At 43.5% G+C, this 15503-nt stretch overlaps 1 protein-coding gene across 1 annotated transcript in view; it reads left to right on the top strand.

Annotated features, from left to right (window-relative positions):
* The first annotated feature begins 2087 nt into the window (after positions 1–2087).
* LOC137095154 (diacylglycerol lipase-beta-like) overlaps positions 2088–15503 on the top strand; it is a 33978-nt gene continuing 20562 nt past the window's right edge. The window contains exons 1-5 of the mRNA XM_067461472.1: positions 2088–2298; positions 5522–5649; positions 9279–9430; positions 10458–10632; positions 11443–11704. Of these exons, the coding sequence (XP_067317573.1) occupies positions 5555–5649; positions 9279–9430; positions 10458–10632; positions 11443–11704 (684 nt within the window). The 5' untranslated portion in view covers positions 2088–2298; positions 5522–5554. The remainder of the gene's footprint in view (positions 2299–5521; positions 5650–9278; positions 9431–10457; positions 10633–11442; positions 11705–15503) is intronic.

Below are 15503 nucleotides of genomic sequence, written 5' to 3'. Positions count from 1 at the left end.
CTGCTTTTAAGAGAGAGTAGGATATTATTATTAAATATAATAATAATAATAATTATTATTATTATTAAATATAATAATAACTGGATGGCCCATGAGGTCTCTTCCAACTCTTTGATTCTATAATGCAATATTCCTGCTTCTTGGCAGGGGGTTGGACTGGATGGCCCATGAGGTCTCTTCCAACTCTTTGATTCTATGTATTTATTGGATATTTATTTATTTAATACATTACTATTTAATATTAAATATGTATATATTATTTAATATATTACTATTTCATATCATGCATTTATTACATTTATATATTATTTAAGGTTTATTTTATTATTATTTTACTATATGTGGAGTGAGAAATATTAGGTGGACATGCAGCTGGGTCAAGGAAAAGAAGAGGCTTTAGGATTCACATTGCAAACACGTCACTGGATAATGGAGCACACCAAAGAATTCCCAAAGACAATAAATATGTTACTGTTTTGCTCTCAAGGAGCTGGGGATGGTGACAACCAACAGGTAGCTCTTGCATGGGCTGGTCCATGAGGTCATGAAGAGTCGGAAGTGACTGAACGAATGAACAACAACAAAATATTGTATCACATATTAATATGGCGCAATAGGTTAAAGCACTGAGCTGCTGAGCTTGTTGATTGAAAGGTCGCAGGTTCAATTCCGGGGAGCGGCGTGAGCTTCCGCTGTCAGCCCTAGCTTCTGCCAACCTAGCAGTTCGAAAACATGCAAATGTGAGTAGATCAATAGGTACCGCTCCGGCGGGAAGGTAAGGGCGCTCCATGCAGTCATGCCGGCCACATGACCTTGGAGGTGTCTACGGACAACGCTGGCTCTTCGGCTTAGAAATGGAGATGAGCACCACACCCCAGAGTCAGACATGACTCGACTTAAATGTCAGGGGACTACCTTTACCTATATCTAATATATTATTAGCAGAGCACAATATTAGTATATATTATTGCACTAGACCGCTATACTGCAATATTATTGATATTACATGTAATATATAATATACAATTATATTCTTATATATAATTATCTTGTACTATTAGTATATAATATATTGTAATATACCATAAATTGTATATATAATATGTTACAACATTATTACATAATATACTACATTACTATATTATTATATATAAAATTATATATATTATAATAATATAGTACAATATATAATACACTACCAGTATATTATACTATTAGTATATAATATATTGTATTATATCATAAGTTGTATATATATTACATTATTTCATAATATATTACATTACTATATTATTATAATATATATATAAAATAATATATTATAATATAGTACAATATATAATACGCTACCAGCATATTATACTATTAGTATATAATATATTGTACTATATCATAAGTTGTATATATAATATATTACAACATTATTCATATTATAGAATTATAGAATCCTAGAGTTGGAAGAGACCTCGTGTCTGTGAAACATTTCAAGCTTGAAACGTCCGTTTTCTCCTGGGGAGTAATGGGATCAACGCAGCATGGCTCTTAGAATCATAGAATCAAAGAGTTGGAAGAGACCTCATGGGCCATCCAGTCCAACCCCATTCTACCAAGAAGCAGGAAAATCCCATTCAAAGCACCCCCGACAGATGGCCATCCAACCTCTGCTTAAAGACCTCCAAAGAAGGATCTCAGTAAAGTTGTATATATAATATATAACTTTACTGGGCCAACTCCAAAGCACAGCAGACCACATGCAAGCTTTGGAAGCTCCCTTGGCTGCTTCATCAGGTAAGAGTCGCAGATACACATACAAATCTGTCACTGCGCGTGCGCCTGGAGAAAACCACTCAGAAAGGCAAAGAGTTGCGGTTTAATAGTCCCAATAAACATGTCCGGTTTCCGCTCGAAAGCAGTAGGCGCCTGCCTCCTCCATTGCGGGGAAACAGGAAAAGGAAACTCTCATTGTTTGACATACTCAGGGTTCGAACGAGGACCGGAAGTGAAATGTCTTTAAACCCTGCCCTGTAGTGCTATACCTCTATGACACCTTTGGCCCCGGTTCCTTATCTGCGCATGCGCCGGCTTTTCATTCTGTTTGTGCTCCAAGCCGGCGGAGAGAGGGACGCAAGGATTGGTAGTGCGCATGCGCGTGAGAGGAAGGCGGTGTAAGGGGGCGGGGCCGTGCGTCGTGACGTCATGTGGGCAGGAGGAGGTGACTTGCTTCTGCGAGGGGCAGGTGGCGCGCGGCGGCAGGTGAAGCGGGCGGCATTTCGGAAGCCCAACAGGGGGCGCTCTGAGGTGAGGAGGGGGCTTTTGCCGCAGTGACGTCATTAGGGGGCGCGGGGGATGCGTTCCGCATCCCCCGCGCCCCCTAATGACGTCACTGCGACAGAAGCTGACAACAACATGACGGCCTATATATTTTAGAATACTGTGTCCTATTTTGGGCACTGTTGACTCTAAGCTGGAATATGTCCAGAGGAGGGTGGCTCAAGAGATCAAGGATTTGGAGAACAAACCCTATGAGGAGCGGCTTAAAGAGCTGGGCATGTTTATCCTGCAGAAGAGAAGGCTGAGAGGAGACATGATAAGATATATCAGTAAGGAGGGAGCAGGCTTGTTTTCTGCTGCCCTGGAGACTAGTGAAGAGGCCCACCACTCCCAGCCATCAATCGAACCAAATTGGTGACCACTCTCCCCTTCATTAGGACATGGAACAATGGCTTCAAACTACAGGAAAGGGGATTCCACCTGAACATTTGGAAGAACTTCCTAACTGTGGGAGCTGTTCAGCAGTGGAACTCTCTGCCCCGGAGTGTGGTGGAGGCTCCTCCTTTGGAGGCTTTTAAACAGAGGCTGGATGGCCAGATATTGACAAGCTGGAATGTGTCCAGAGGAGAGTGACTAAAATGTTAAAAGGTCTGGAGAACAAGCCCTGTGAGGAGCGGCTTAAGGAGCTGGGCATGTTTAGCCTGAAGAAGAGAAGGCTGAGAGGGGATATGATAGCCATGTATAAATATGTGAGAGGAAGCCACAGGGAGGAGGGAGCAAGCTTGTTTCCTGCTTCCCTGGAGACTAGGACGCGGAACAATGGCTTCAAACTACAAGAGAGGAGATTCCATCTGAACATGAGGAAGAACTTCCTGACTGTGAGAGCCGTTCAGCAGTGGAACTCTCTGCCCCGGAGTGTGGTGGAGGCTCCTTCTTTGGAAGCTTTTAAACAGAGGCTGGATGGCCATCTGTCAGGGGTGATTTGAATGCAATATTCCTGCTTCTTGGCAGAGGGTTGGATTGGATGGCCCATGAGGTCTCTTCCAACTCTTTGATTCTATGATTCTATGATTCTATCTGTCGGGGGTGCTTTGAATGGGATTTTCCTGCTTCTTGGCAGAATGGGGTTGGACTGGATGGTCCACAAGGTCTCTTCTAGATCTATGATTCTATGATTCCAGAGCAGGGAGCGAACCTTGGAAGTTAAAGTGGCATCAAACTGCGTTAAGTTGACAGTGTAGATCGGGGGTCCTCAAACTTTTTAAACAGAGGGCCAGGTTACAGTTCCTCAAACTGTTGGAGGGCCGGATTATAATTTGGAAAAAAAAACATGAATGAATTCCTATGCACACTGCACATATCTTATTTGTAATGCAAAAAAATACTATAAAACAATACAATAATTAAAATGAAGAACAGTTTTAACAAATATAAACTTACTAGCTTGGGGACCCGGCGGTGCCCGGGTTATTTGAGAAAGGCATTGTTTGTCTGTGCTCCAAGTTTCGTCTAGAACCAATGTTGGCTGGGTTCAGTGGGTGTAGATGAACTACAATTCCCATATGCAAGTCCTGTCAGCAGAATGTAGAGTAGGTCAAGGAGGTTCTGTGTGCCAAGTTTGCTTTTGATCAGTCATTGGTGTGGGTTGCTATGGACTCATGAAGTGAGTGAAGGTACTGGAAGTCCCATCGTCCATGGTGCATCCTCCCCAAATCACACCAGGATGTAGAGTGGGTCATGGGGGCTTTGTGTGCCAAGTTTTTCCTGATCTGTCATTATAGTGGGTCGCAGTGGTCTCTGGAAGTGAGTGGAGGTACTGCATCTCCCATCATTCATTGTCCATCCTTCCCCAAAGTGCACCAGGACATAAAGTGGGTCATGGGTCGTCTGTCTAGTAAATTTGGTCCTGGTCTGCGATTAGTATTTCAATGGGAAGTGTGGACCTGCTTTTGGCTGATGAGATAGGATTGTTGTTGTTGTGTGCTTTCAAGTCATTTCAGATTTAGGTTGACCCTGAGCGAGGGCCAGGTAAATGACGTTGAAGGGCCGTATCCGGCCCCTGGGCCTTAGTTTGAGGACCCCTGGTGTAGATGCTCCTTAACACAATGTGCTTCAAATCCAGTGGATTTGTCTTATTGGGTATTTTTTTAATTTGCTGCTTTTTAAAATATTGTAGTGGATTTTGTCAACGTTTCAGTATTTTATCCACAGGACCAGTGGATTATATGAATCTATGTGTTTCCATGTAAAACCTGGGGACATATCTTTTGTGGATACAGCAGGCATGGGCAAACTTTGTCCTTCCAGGTGTTTTGGATTTCAACTCCCACAATTTCTAACAGGCTGTTAGGAATTGTGGGAGTTGATGTGCAAAACACCTTGAGGGCCCGAGTTTGCTCATGTCTGGGATACAGGGATCATACTGTACACTATTGTGGTCACATCTAAGAGATTATCTGCTTTGAACTGGATTATATCAGCCATATAATCCAGTTCAATTCAGATAATCTGGATTCAGAAATGGAATTATATGGCAATGTAGACAGGACCTATTTCTCTTTTTTAATGGAATCACAACAAATCCTTGGTTTTCTAAGTGACTTCAACATTCACTTTATTGTGTATGTAGATTGGGTTCAAAGTCCACATTGTAGTGTTACCTTTATTAGGCAAAAGGGCGTAAACATCATGGCTTCTGTTTTCAAAAGCAAAGGTTCTTCTATGGGCAAAGGTGTTCTCAAAGACAAATACTGAACTGGATTATTAATTTAGATTCATCAAGTGCCACCCCAACGCCTATGTTCTTGCCAGGAGCAAGAGGAGTAATACAAACAGAACAATAAAATGTCATTCTCTATTTGAGAATTACAAGTTGTATGTACACTTGCTCCTTAAATCAGCAAGAACAAAGTGGTAGTAAAACTAAGACTTTTAGTTTGATGGCAGTTGTGGAAGAAATATATGGAAGGTTTTGAGGGAACAGATAAAATGGAAGTTAAAGGTTTAGGGAGGCAGGAAGGACAAATTAGACCTGTAAAATCTATGTGATGCTTTGAACATGTGGATTTACAAGATTCACAAAACCAGTTTTAATAGGAGCAGAAAGAGATGAGTCAGGTTGTCAAGCGTTGTTTGAGGTCTGCCTCATTGATGGGGGAAGTGGAGCAATGCCTTGAATCTTATAAAGTTTGGGTCAGATTGGCATAAAAAGCTGGTAATTTTTTCATGCTTTCATGTAATTCTTCTGCAGGGATTAAGGAAGAGCATCTAGAGGGGCCCCACGATGCCTGGGATGGTCATGTTTGGGAGGCGCTGGGCCATCGGCAGTGATGACTTTGTCTTTCCAGGAGCCTTTGAGCTCTTCATCAGAATGATCTGGTAAGATTTGTCTTATATTGTCTATAATGGTCTGAGTACTATCCAGGAAAAAAATGAATCATTGTCGTAACTCCACATATTTACCAATAGTGAACTTTGGTATTCAGTTTAAAAGCAGATGCTGGGGCAAAGGACAGAAGACGTAGTATTAACATTGTATTGTCGAAGGCTAATATTAACATTAATACTATCACTGCCCCGTATACCTGTAAGCAAGCTAAAAGGACAGAGAAAAGCATTAAAAGAGAAAGAGTCAAACCTTTAACACTTGGCTAGCTGCTAAGGATTGAGTTTGTCACTAATTGGATGTTTTATTTTTTAGTGACCTCATTTTGAACGGTGTGCTTTTAACATAATTCTGTTTTGATAGTTGTTTTTCTTTCTGTTTTAATTGCATCCTTTAAAAAAATTAATATAGGCTGCTTAAAGTCTCATCTCTCAAACATGATCTAACAGAGGACTGACTTGGAGTTTGCTTCCTTAAGCTATAGGAAGAGACAGCAACCCCTTTAAAGAGGATTAGATTAATGTATTTGGGATAAGGCTTTCAGCGGTTACTAGTCATGATGTTTATATTTTGCCTCCAGTGTTTAACTCTATATGCCTCATGATGCCAGTTGCCAGGGAACAGGCACAAGAAGATGTGTTTTGTTTATGTCCTGCTCATGAACTGGGGATATATTGGTTGGCTGTTGTATGAATGGGCCAGATCTTGCTTTGTTCTGATCCAGCGTGAGTCATTTTAAGTTCTTAACTACTTGTGTGCGCAGTTGGAGGATCTGTATACTGAAGTCCTGAGGAAAAGCTAATGATACCTATCACATTTTTGGCATTGCTGCAAATCTGTAACTCTCCATTTTCTTTGGGAAAAGTGATGATAAAATTGGATAAACACATGCCTTCTCTGGAGTGGTACGATTCTGAACTCAAATGATTAGTGAGCTCCTGCCTTTTGAGAAATGGAAGCAGTTAATATGGCAAGAGTCCAAAACTTTATGAATGCAAAATTGATTTGGCTTAAGGATTTATCCTAATTGCAATAGAGCAAATTAGAGATAAGAAGCCGTATGGGAGTAGTTGTGATTGACGCCAAGGACATCAGACATCTTGTTGGTCAACCACACGCCTTAAGGAAGCAAACAAAAGAGATGTGAAGACAGTTAGAACTCGCCCACACCCAGCATTGTTCCTCAGCAACTATTACTCAATAATATATTCTCGTTCACCCTTGAGCTTCCATATAGCCATCCTGGCAAGTAAATATATAAAGCTGTATCTAGCTCAGGGATGAGGAATCTCGGGATGAAATCTGAATGTAGGTTTGCTCAGAGGACCATGTCCCTTCCTTAGGTGTTTTCTCAAATCTGTTTGGGATTTTTTACCCATTCTAAATGCTCAAATGCCTCTCCCAAGCATTAGCTAGTGACTAGAGGTTTAAACTAAATATACTGGTGTTTTGGGTCACATTCTTTTATTTTTGACCCTGACCACTACTTTGTTCTGTCCTTCAAATTCAAGTGGGGATGTTTATAAATCGTACTAAGCCAGGTTAGTAGTAGTTTCTTGCTTAGGTGTAAATTGTCCAAGAAATGACCAGACAAACCAGTTTGTTTTCCCCAGCTTAATTTGTTTTTTTTTCCTCCTGTTTGTGGTCCAAGAAGGATATTTGGGAAAGCAAGCAATGGATCTGGCTTTGGATATGAAAACAAACCGAAGCAGATTTAAATAAGCTGTAGTTGAATCAACAAACCTTGCCTTGTTATTGTGGTGGGTGATTGTCTATAAATTATGGTTTGTTGTGGAATTGGTTCAAATTGTATTTTTAAAAATATTTTGGATCAGGATTCCTGACATTCCTTAGTCAGTGACTGGGTAGTTTTGGGAATGGTATCTTTTCAAAGGCGCAAACATGTCAGACTTTGACCGCTACCGTCTGGATTATCAGGATGTGTGGATCCACACAGTGTGGGAATACAACAGGACATTCACTACTGTGTTGTTTTCCCCCTTGGCTTTCAGTCCCTGCTGAAGATAGGTTACTGGAGCAGTATTAGGCCGCAGGTAATCCTATATCCAGGCCCCTCTGAGCTTATAGCCATGGGTCTTCTGAGGCAAGGCACACAGCTGACAATCAACTTTTACTGAGAGCTTCAAGCTGAGAGCAAAGCTGCTTACTCTTTAGTCTTACGTAGCCACAACCACCCTCCATGTGTTTTTACTGTCCTCAGAAATGATGCAAATAGTGGGGTGGCTGTATTGTGTTAATTTTACATAGTGCTCCTTTCTGCAGAAGCAGAGAATATGGCTTAAAGTCTTTATTAGAAAGCTCTGATATTAAAGCGGGAATTTGAAAAAAGAACTGGAGCTCCAGTAAAATATTTGTCTTATGTATATATTTATTAGAGTTGTACTCTGTTTTCCCTATTTACTCAAGGTGGCCTAGGGATAATAGGAGTTAGTTTTGTATGCAAAAAGGAAGTATTTTTTTCAGAATTGTTCTTTGCTGCTGGATTCAAATCTGGTGCAAGATAATGACTATTTTCCTGCAGACTGCTTGGTTTTATTGTGTGGAATTATGTGTTTTGTTAGACGGTCTTTGATCTCCATGAGTTCTGTTCCTTAAATACTGTAATTGGTTGTGTAATGTTAATTGCTTAGTGCAACTCTGCTGGTATTTTCTGTGATACTTTCCAAGGGGCAATTACTTGAGTAGCTTGAATTAGCCAATCTGATTACAATATATAACACAATTTTTGTTCATGGGTTATAAATGTCATTTCCTAATTGCGTCTATCATAAAAACATGGCAAAAGTTTATTAAAGGGCAAAAAAATTGTTTTCGCGGGATGAACATCTAGCAGCACATTTTTCTATAGTTTTTCAATGAATATCTCATTGAGTCTCAATCAATACAATATAGTTTATGGCATCCACAAAAACAAAGTGTCTGGAGTATAGCAACTACTTTCAAAGCAAGTATCAAACAGGAAATAACACTTGCAAACCAGGAACAGATAATTTTTCAAATTTTGTTACATAGTAGACATGTGCATTCAGGGGAAACCTTGTCCCATTTCATGTCTCAGCTTTTGTAGGGGGCCCCGATCTGTTTTTGGTAAGTCTCCTGAAATTGGGAGGGTTGTTTCGTTTCAGGGCCTGAAAATCAGACCATTATGGGGGGGGGGGGGGCTTTCCACCCACTGTCTCTTCTTCCCCGGCGTGCGTTGTTACCTGGCACCTGCTGTTTCTGCTCTTAGAGTAGTAAGAGCAGTGCTGTAGGAACTGGCAGGTGCGCATGCTTTCCAAGCCTGCCTGCACTCCCCAAATTCTCAAGTCGCTCCTGACATGATAAAAAAAGGAATAAAAATGTCGTCATCAGCCTCTAGAGAAGAAAGAAGGAGGGAGCCATTGTAGCCTTATGGGAACAGCCACCAAGAAGGCTCTTTCTCATGTTTCTCCAAGATCTGCCTTTGAGGGGGGCAGGACTATAAGAAGGGCTTCCCATAAAGTTCTCAGCATCCTGGAAGGCCTATATATGAGTACCAGGCTTTCTTCAGAGAGCTTGTCTCTCATGTGAAACTACATTCTTCAGCTGGTGATGTGTGCATTTTTCTGTGTCTTTCCTGCAGGTGGATTGGGATTTTGGTGTTGTATGCTATTCACAAAGGACAATTTAACTGCAATGGAGGAGTGCTGTTGCACAGTTACCTTCTCGTCCTCCTTATTCTCCTGGCAGCCGTAATATGTGCTCTATCTTCTATTTTGTACATCAGCATGCAAGGTAAAAGGCATTTTACATTATGTTATGGTTATGTAAAACTACAGCCAGCTCTCCACATTCACTGTACAGAGAAAAAAAAACTACAATGGACAGTGAAAAAACAAGAAGAAAGAAGCTTTATTATTCTACCTGAGAGAATCCCTTTCTAGGAATTTCTGAATCTTCCAACATGATTCTAGAGTTAACTTTTGCTGGAAACTAACCATGGAATTACAGTGGAGAGCCAGAGACTTCTAGAAAGGTGTTCTCTCTAGATAGAAATGTCTAGGTCCCGCAGCATGCCCAGGGGATGTTGACCATAGAGCCACACTAGTAGACCTGGAGATTCATAGAGAGAGAAAATTAACCGAAGCCATGAATAATCAATATCAATAGATGCTCAATCTCATTATATACAACAATGTCATGAAATGGAAATGTCAAAGTTTCCTTTAAGGATTTTTGGGAGGAAGGGGATGTCCAGGAATGCAGAATCTGTGGAGACAGATGACCAGCTTGCTTGTATATTGTTATATCAGTAGCAATACATCTCTTATTGTGGGGATCATGTTCCAAAAAGGGAACATATGTGTTTTCAAAGGCTTTCATGGCCAGAATCACTGGGATGCTGTGCATTTTCTGGACTGTCTGGCCATATTCCAGAAGCATTCTCTCCTGACGTTTCGCCCACATCTATGGCAGGCATTTTCAAAGGTTGTGGGGTCTGTTGGAAACTAGGCAAGTGAGGTTTATATATCTGTGGAATGTCCAGGGTGGAAGAAAGAACTCTTGTCTGCTTGAGGCAAGTGTGAATGTTGCAGTTGGCAGCTTGATTAGCATTGAATTCAGTGCTAATCAAGGTGGCCAATTGATTTGATCAGGAGAGAATGCTTCTGGAACATGGTCATACAGCCTGGAAAACTCACAGCAACCCAGTTATTCTGGCCATGAAAGCCTTCGACAACACATTTTTCATATTGTGTTTTAATCCTGTTTAGATGTATTAGTTAATGCAGCTGGTGCAATAGCTTTCAACCATTGTTTTCAGGAACAATTTCCAATCCTGGGCCAAGGAAGTCTCTTCCAAAATTGCTGTACCTGCGCCTCGGTCTTTTTTTGCCTGAACTGGTCTGGGCTGTTGTGGGTGCTGTCTGGGTATCGGATGGCAGAATAAACTGTGAAAAGACGATGATCAGCGCTATATTTGGAACAGTCATTGCCAGGTAAGGAGACTCCCTCCTCGGAGCTCAAGTGAAGGTAGATGGCCATCGGATGCTCCATAAAACGTCTTTCTAGTGTGCAGATATTTCAGTTCATTTATTGAAACTTCTTTCACGTGGATTTTTGGGCTTTTATAGAAAGCATCCCATGAGTGCCAAAACCTGGCACCCAAAAAATGGGGGTGCAACTATTATGGGATGAAATATGCAATGAAATATGGGTATAGGCCAGACATGGGCAAACTTCGGCCCTCCCTGTGTTTTGGACTTCAACTTCAACTGGTAGGCTGTTAGGAATGGTGGGATTTGAAGTCCAAAATACGTGAAAGGCCAAAGTTTGCTCAAGGTTGGCATAGGCAATCCCCAAGTTATGAACACGATAGGTCCTTTAAGTTTGTTCTTAAGCTGAATTTGTATGTAAGTCGGAACAGGTACATTTTTAAGTCATTCCAGCCAAATATATACTCGTATGTATATAAGCTTTGGATGGCATAGGAAAGGGTTCACAGCATGTTTGTTTTGCTGTCTGTGCCCCTGTTTAGAAGATTTCACCTCACTTTTTGTCCCATTGAGAATTGGATTTTGAAAAAAAATGTCATGTTTTGGAAGCAAGAACTGGTGAGAAAGCTTCAGTAGAGACACCTTTCCCCCTCGATAATAACACTTCCAGGAGTGGATTTCCTTTCCGAGAAGTAGATTTCTCTCACTTCCTGTTGTCTCACCCCTGTTCTTAACTATGATTCAGATGCTTGTAACTTAGGGACTGCCTGTACGTCTTTCTGGACTGGCTCTGATGTCTGTTCTCCTTGGCAGCTGGGTGATCATTGTCTTCACTGTGGTGGCCATTGTGGTTGTCTTTGATCCTCTTGGTGGGAAGAAGATGCTGTACGTGGCTCACTGCCCCAACCGCAACCTGGAGAGCAGTCAGTCGGACCAACTCTTTTACAATGTCAAGAAGACAGCAACTCGGGTCTGGGAGAAAAGAATCCGGTTGCTGTGTTGCTGCATCGTGCAGGACGATGACCACCGAGTGGCTTTTACAAGCATTGCAGAGCTTTTCCGAAGCTACTTTGCAGTAAGGAAGACATTTTTTCTTTCTTTTACCTTCTGTTTACTGTTTATTCAAGTTTAAAGCAAATTTGCATACTAATGATATGGATGTGCTTGTTTGTTTCAACATAAGGAATTAAATCATGGCTGAATATTGGATACTGCAGGACATAAGAGCACCTTCAACATTTTTCATGCCATGACTTGCTTTGTAGCCTCAAGTGACAGAATATATACTCATTGTTTTGCCTTCATTCATGTCAATGCCTAAAACAGCTGTTAGGTGTCAAACTACAGAACTTTTTTTGCGACCCCCCAGATTCAAACTGAGGTTGAGACCCACAATTTAAGAAACGTTGACCAAACCACCAATTAAAACACAGTGGCTAGCTCTTCTCTTCCCTGTTCCTGAGAGGCATTTCTCTTCTACAGTAATTCTGCAGTGAAAAACGATCAGAAGAACTTGTTTTGCTGGATTTTTTTTCATATGTAGGTTTATATTTGTTTGGAGCCTTTAATACACACATTAAGAGTATTTTCCTAGCTCTGGTTAGGACTTCTTTGAGAGTTTGAGAAGCAAAAAGCAACAGGCAGGAAAAGGAAATTATATCCCACAAAAACTATTGGTGTTGGAGCTAACAACCTTCTCAAGCCTCCTCTATTTAATGCTTTGTCTGTTTATAATGTGTTCGTTAATTTCCTGAAGTGTATGTCTTTTTTGGTTTGCAGTTTTATTAGCTCTGTATATTTCAGGCAGTGGGAGGGGCTGCAGATCATGTGACTGATTTAGTGACTGTTTATTTATTTATTTATTTATTTATTAATGCACTTGTATACCGCTAATATCTCAGCCTAAATCGGCGACTCATTGCGGTTTACAACATTTAAAAACAATATTCAGTTAAAAGCATAAAACACATATACAGTACAAATTATTGGGCCACCAATAACGATCCTATGCATCTCATAACTGGAATCGTAATCCAAAATTCATCGTCCGTGTATAACCAATCCTTAGTCATCACAATTCGTTACAATGGATTAACCAAATGCTTGTTTAAACATCCATGTCTTCAATCTTTTCCGAAACACCATCAGCGAAGGGGCTGATCGTACCTCTATGGGGAGGGTGTTCCAAAGCCGGGGGACCACCACAGAAAAGGCCCTATCTCTCGTCCCCGCCAGCCGAGCTTGAGAAGCAGGCGGGATCGAGAGCAGGGTCTCCCCGGAAGATCTCAAACTCCTGGTGGGTTCATAGGCAGAGATGCAGTCAGATAGGTAGCTTGGGCCGGAACCGTTTAGGGCTTTAAAGGCCAACGCCAGCACTTTGAATTCAGCCCGGTAGCAGATCGGTAGCCAGTGGAGTTGGCGCAACAGGGGGGTTGTATGCTCCCTGCGCTCCGCTCCTGTTAAAATCATGGCTGCCGAGCGTTGGACTAGTTGGAGCTTCCGAGCTGTCTTCAAAGGCAACCCCACGTAGAGAGCGTTGCAGTAGTCTAAACGGGATGTAACCAGAGCGTGGACTACCGTGGCCAAGTCAGACTTCCCAAGGTATGGGCGCAGCTGGCGCACAAGCTTTAGCTGTGCAAATGCTCCCCTGGTCACCGCCGAAACCTGGGGTTCCAGGCTCAGCGATGAGTCCAGGATCACTCCCAAGCTGCGAACCTGCGTCTTCAGGGGGAGTGTGGCCCCATCCAACACAGGCTGTAACCCTATGCCCTGTTCGGCCTTGCGACTGACCAGGAGTACCTCTGTCTTGTCTGGATTCAATTTCAATTTGTTCGCCCTCATCCAGACCGTCACAGCGGCCAGGCACCGGTTCAGGACCTGGACAGCCTCCTTAGTAGCAGGTGGAAAGGAGTGACAGAGTTGGACATCATCCGCGTACAGATGACACCGTACCCCGAAACTCCGGATGATCTCCCCCAGCGGCTTCATGTAGATGTTAAACAACATGGGAGACAATATTGAGCCCTGAGGAACCCCACAAGACAATGGTTGTGGGGTTGAACAGGTGTCCCCCAACAACACTTTCTGAGATCGATCCTCCAGGAATGACCGGAGCCACTGCAAAACAGTACCTCCAAGACCCATCCCTGCGAGGCGTCCCAGAAGGATACCGTGGTCGACGGTATCGAAGGCCGCTGAGAGGTCGAGCAGCACCAACAGGGACACACTCCCCCTGTCGAGCTCCCGGCGCAGATCATCCACTAAGGCGACCAAGGCTGTCTCGGTACCATGTCCCGGCCTAAAGCCAGACTGTGCCGGGTCTAGATAATCCGTGTCTACCAAGAATACCTGGAGTTGTGAGGCCACCACACGTTCCAAGACTTTGCCCAAGAAGGGGAGATTGGAAACTGGCCGATAGTTGTCGAATTTAGTGGGGTCCAGTGATGGTTTCTTCAACAGCGGTTTTATTATAGCTTGTTTTAAGCTCGCTGGAAACTTGCCTTCCCGAAGGGAAGCATTAACCACCACCTTAACCCACTCAGCCAATCCCCTTCTGGCCTCCTTTAGAAGCCAGGATGGGCAGGGGTCCAGGATGCATGTGGTTGGCCTCATTCCTCCAAGTATCTTGTCCACATCCTCGGGTTTCACCAATTGAAATGAATCCATCAAAACTGGACAAGCAGGTGCTCGTGTTACATCCTCAGAGACTGCCATTAACATGGTATCCAGACCAGAACGGATCAAAGCGACTTTGTCTGTAAAGAACTGAGCAAAAGCTTCACAGCGAGAAGTCGAATCGTCAGGGTTCCCACCTTGAGTGGTGGGATTTAAAAGGCCTCTGACAATTCGGAACAGCTCAGCCGGACGGTTCTTTGCAGACGCAATAGTGGCCGCAAAGAAGGCCTTCTTTGCGGCTTTTATTGCCGCGGCATATGCCCTTAAAAAGGACACAAACCGTGTTCGATTTGGCTCACTCGGATCTGAACGCCACACACTCTCTAGTTCCCTCTTCCTTCGCTTCATCACTGCCAGCTCCTCGGTGAACCAGGGAGCTGGTTTAGCTCTGCTACTTGAGAGGGGACGTTCCGGAGCGATCGTGTCAATTGCCCTAGTCATCTCCCCATTCCAGAGAGTGACCAGGGCCTCGACAGGATCACCTACCGAGGCGGCGGGAAACTTCCCAAGAGCCATCAGGAATCCATCCGGATCCATAAGCCTCCTGGGGCGGACCAACTTAATGGGTCCTCCACCTCTGCAGAGGTTAGGGGGCGCAGTGAGCCTAAATCTGACCAGGAAGTGGTCGGTCCATGGCAACGGAGAGATGGTCAGCTCCTCGACCCCACCACCTTCCTCCCATCCCTGGCAGAAAACCAAGTCCAATGTATGTCCTGCACTATGAGTGGGGCCAGATACTTGCTGGGACAGCCCCATGGTTGCCATGGCAGACATGAAGTCCTGAGCCGCTCCTGAAAGGGCCGCCTCGGCATGGACATTGAAGTCCCCCAGCACAAGGAGCCGCTGGGATTCCAATGCCAGGCCTGAGACCACCCCCGCTAGCTCAGGTAAGGAGACTGTAGTGCAGCGAGGTGGGCGGTACACTAACAGAATCCCTATTCTGTCCCGGTCACCCAACCTCAAGTGGACACATTCAAAATTTGTTGACTGCGGGATGGGGCCCCTGGTCAGAGGGATGGAATCTCTATAGACAACTGCGACCCCGCCTCCCCGCCCTCCGGATCTCGGCTGGTGCTGCACGGAAAAACCTGGTGAGCAAAGCTGGGTCAAATTCACGCCTCCCGCTTCGTCCAACCAGGTCTCCGTGATGCACGCCAGATCTGCCCGCTCATCCAGGATTAAGTCTTGGATGAAAGTTG

This window comes from Anolis sagrei, chromosome Y, assembly GCF_037176765.1.
Source record: "Anolis sagrei isolate rAnoSag1 chromosome Y, rAnoSag1.mat, whole genome shotgun sequence".
Taxonomy (NCBI): Eukaryota; Metazoa; Chordata; class Lepidosauria; order Squamata; family Dactyloidae; genus Anolis; species Anolis sagrei.
This window is presented reverse-complemented; position numbering and strand designations above follow the sequence as displayed.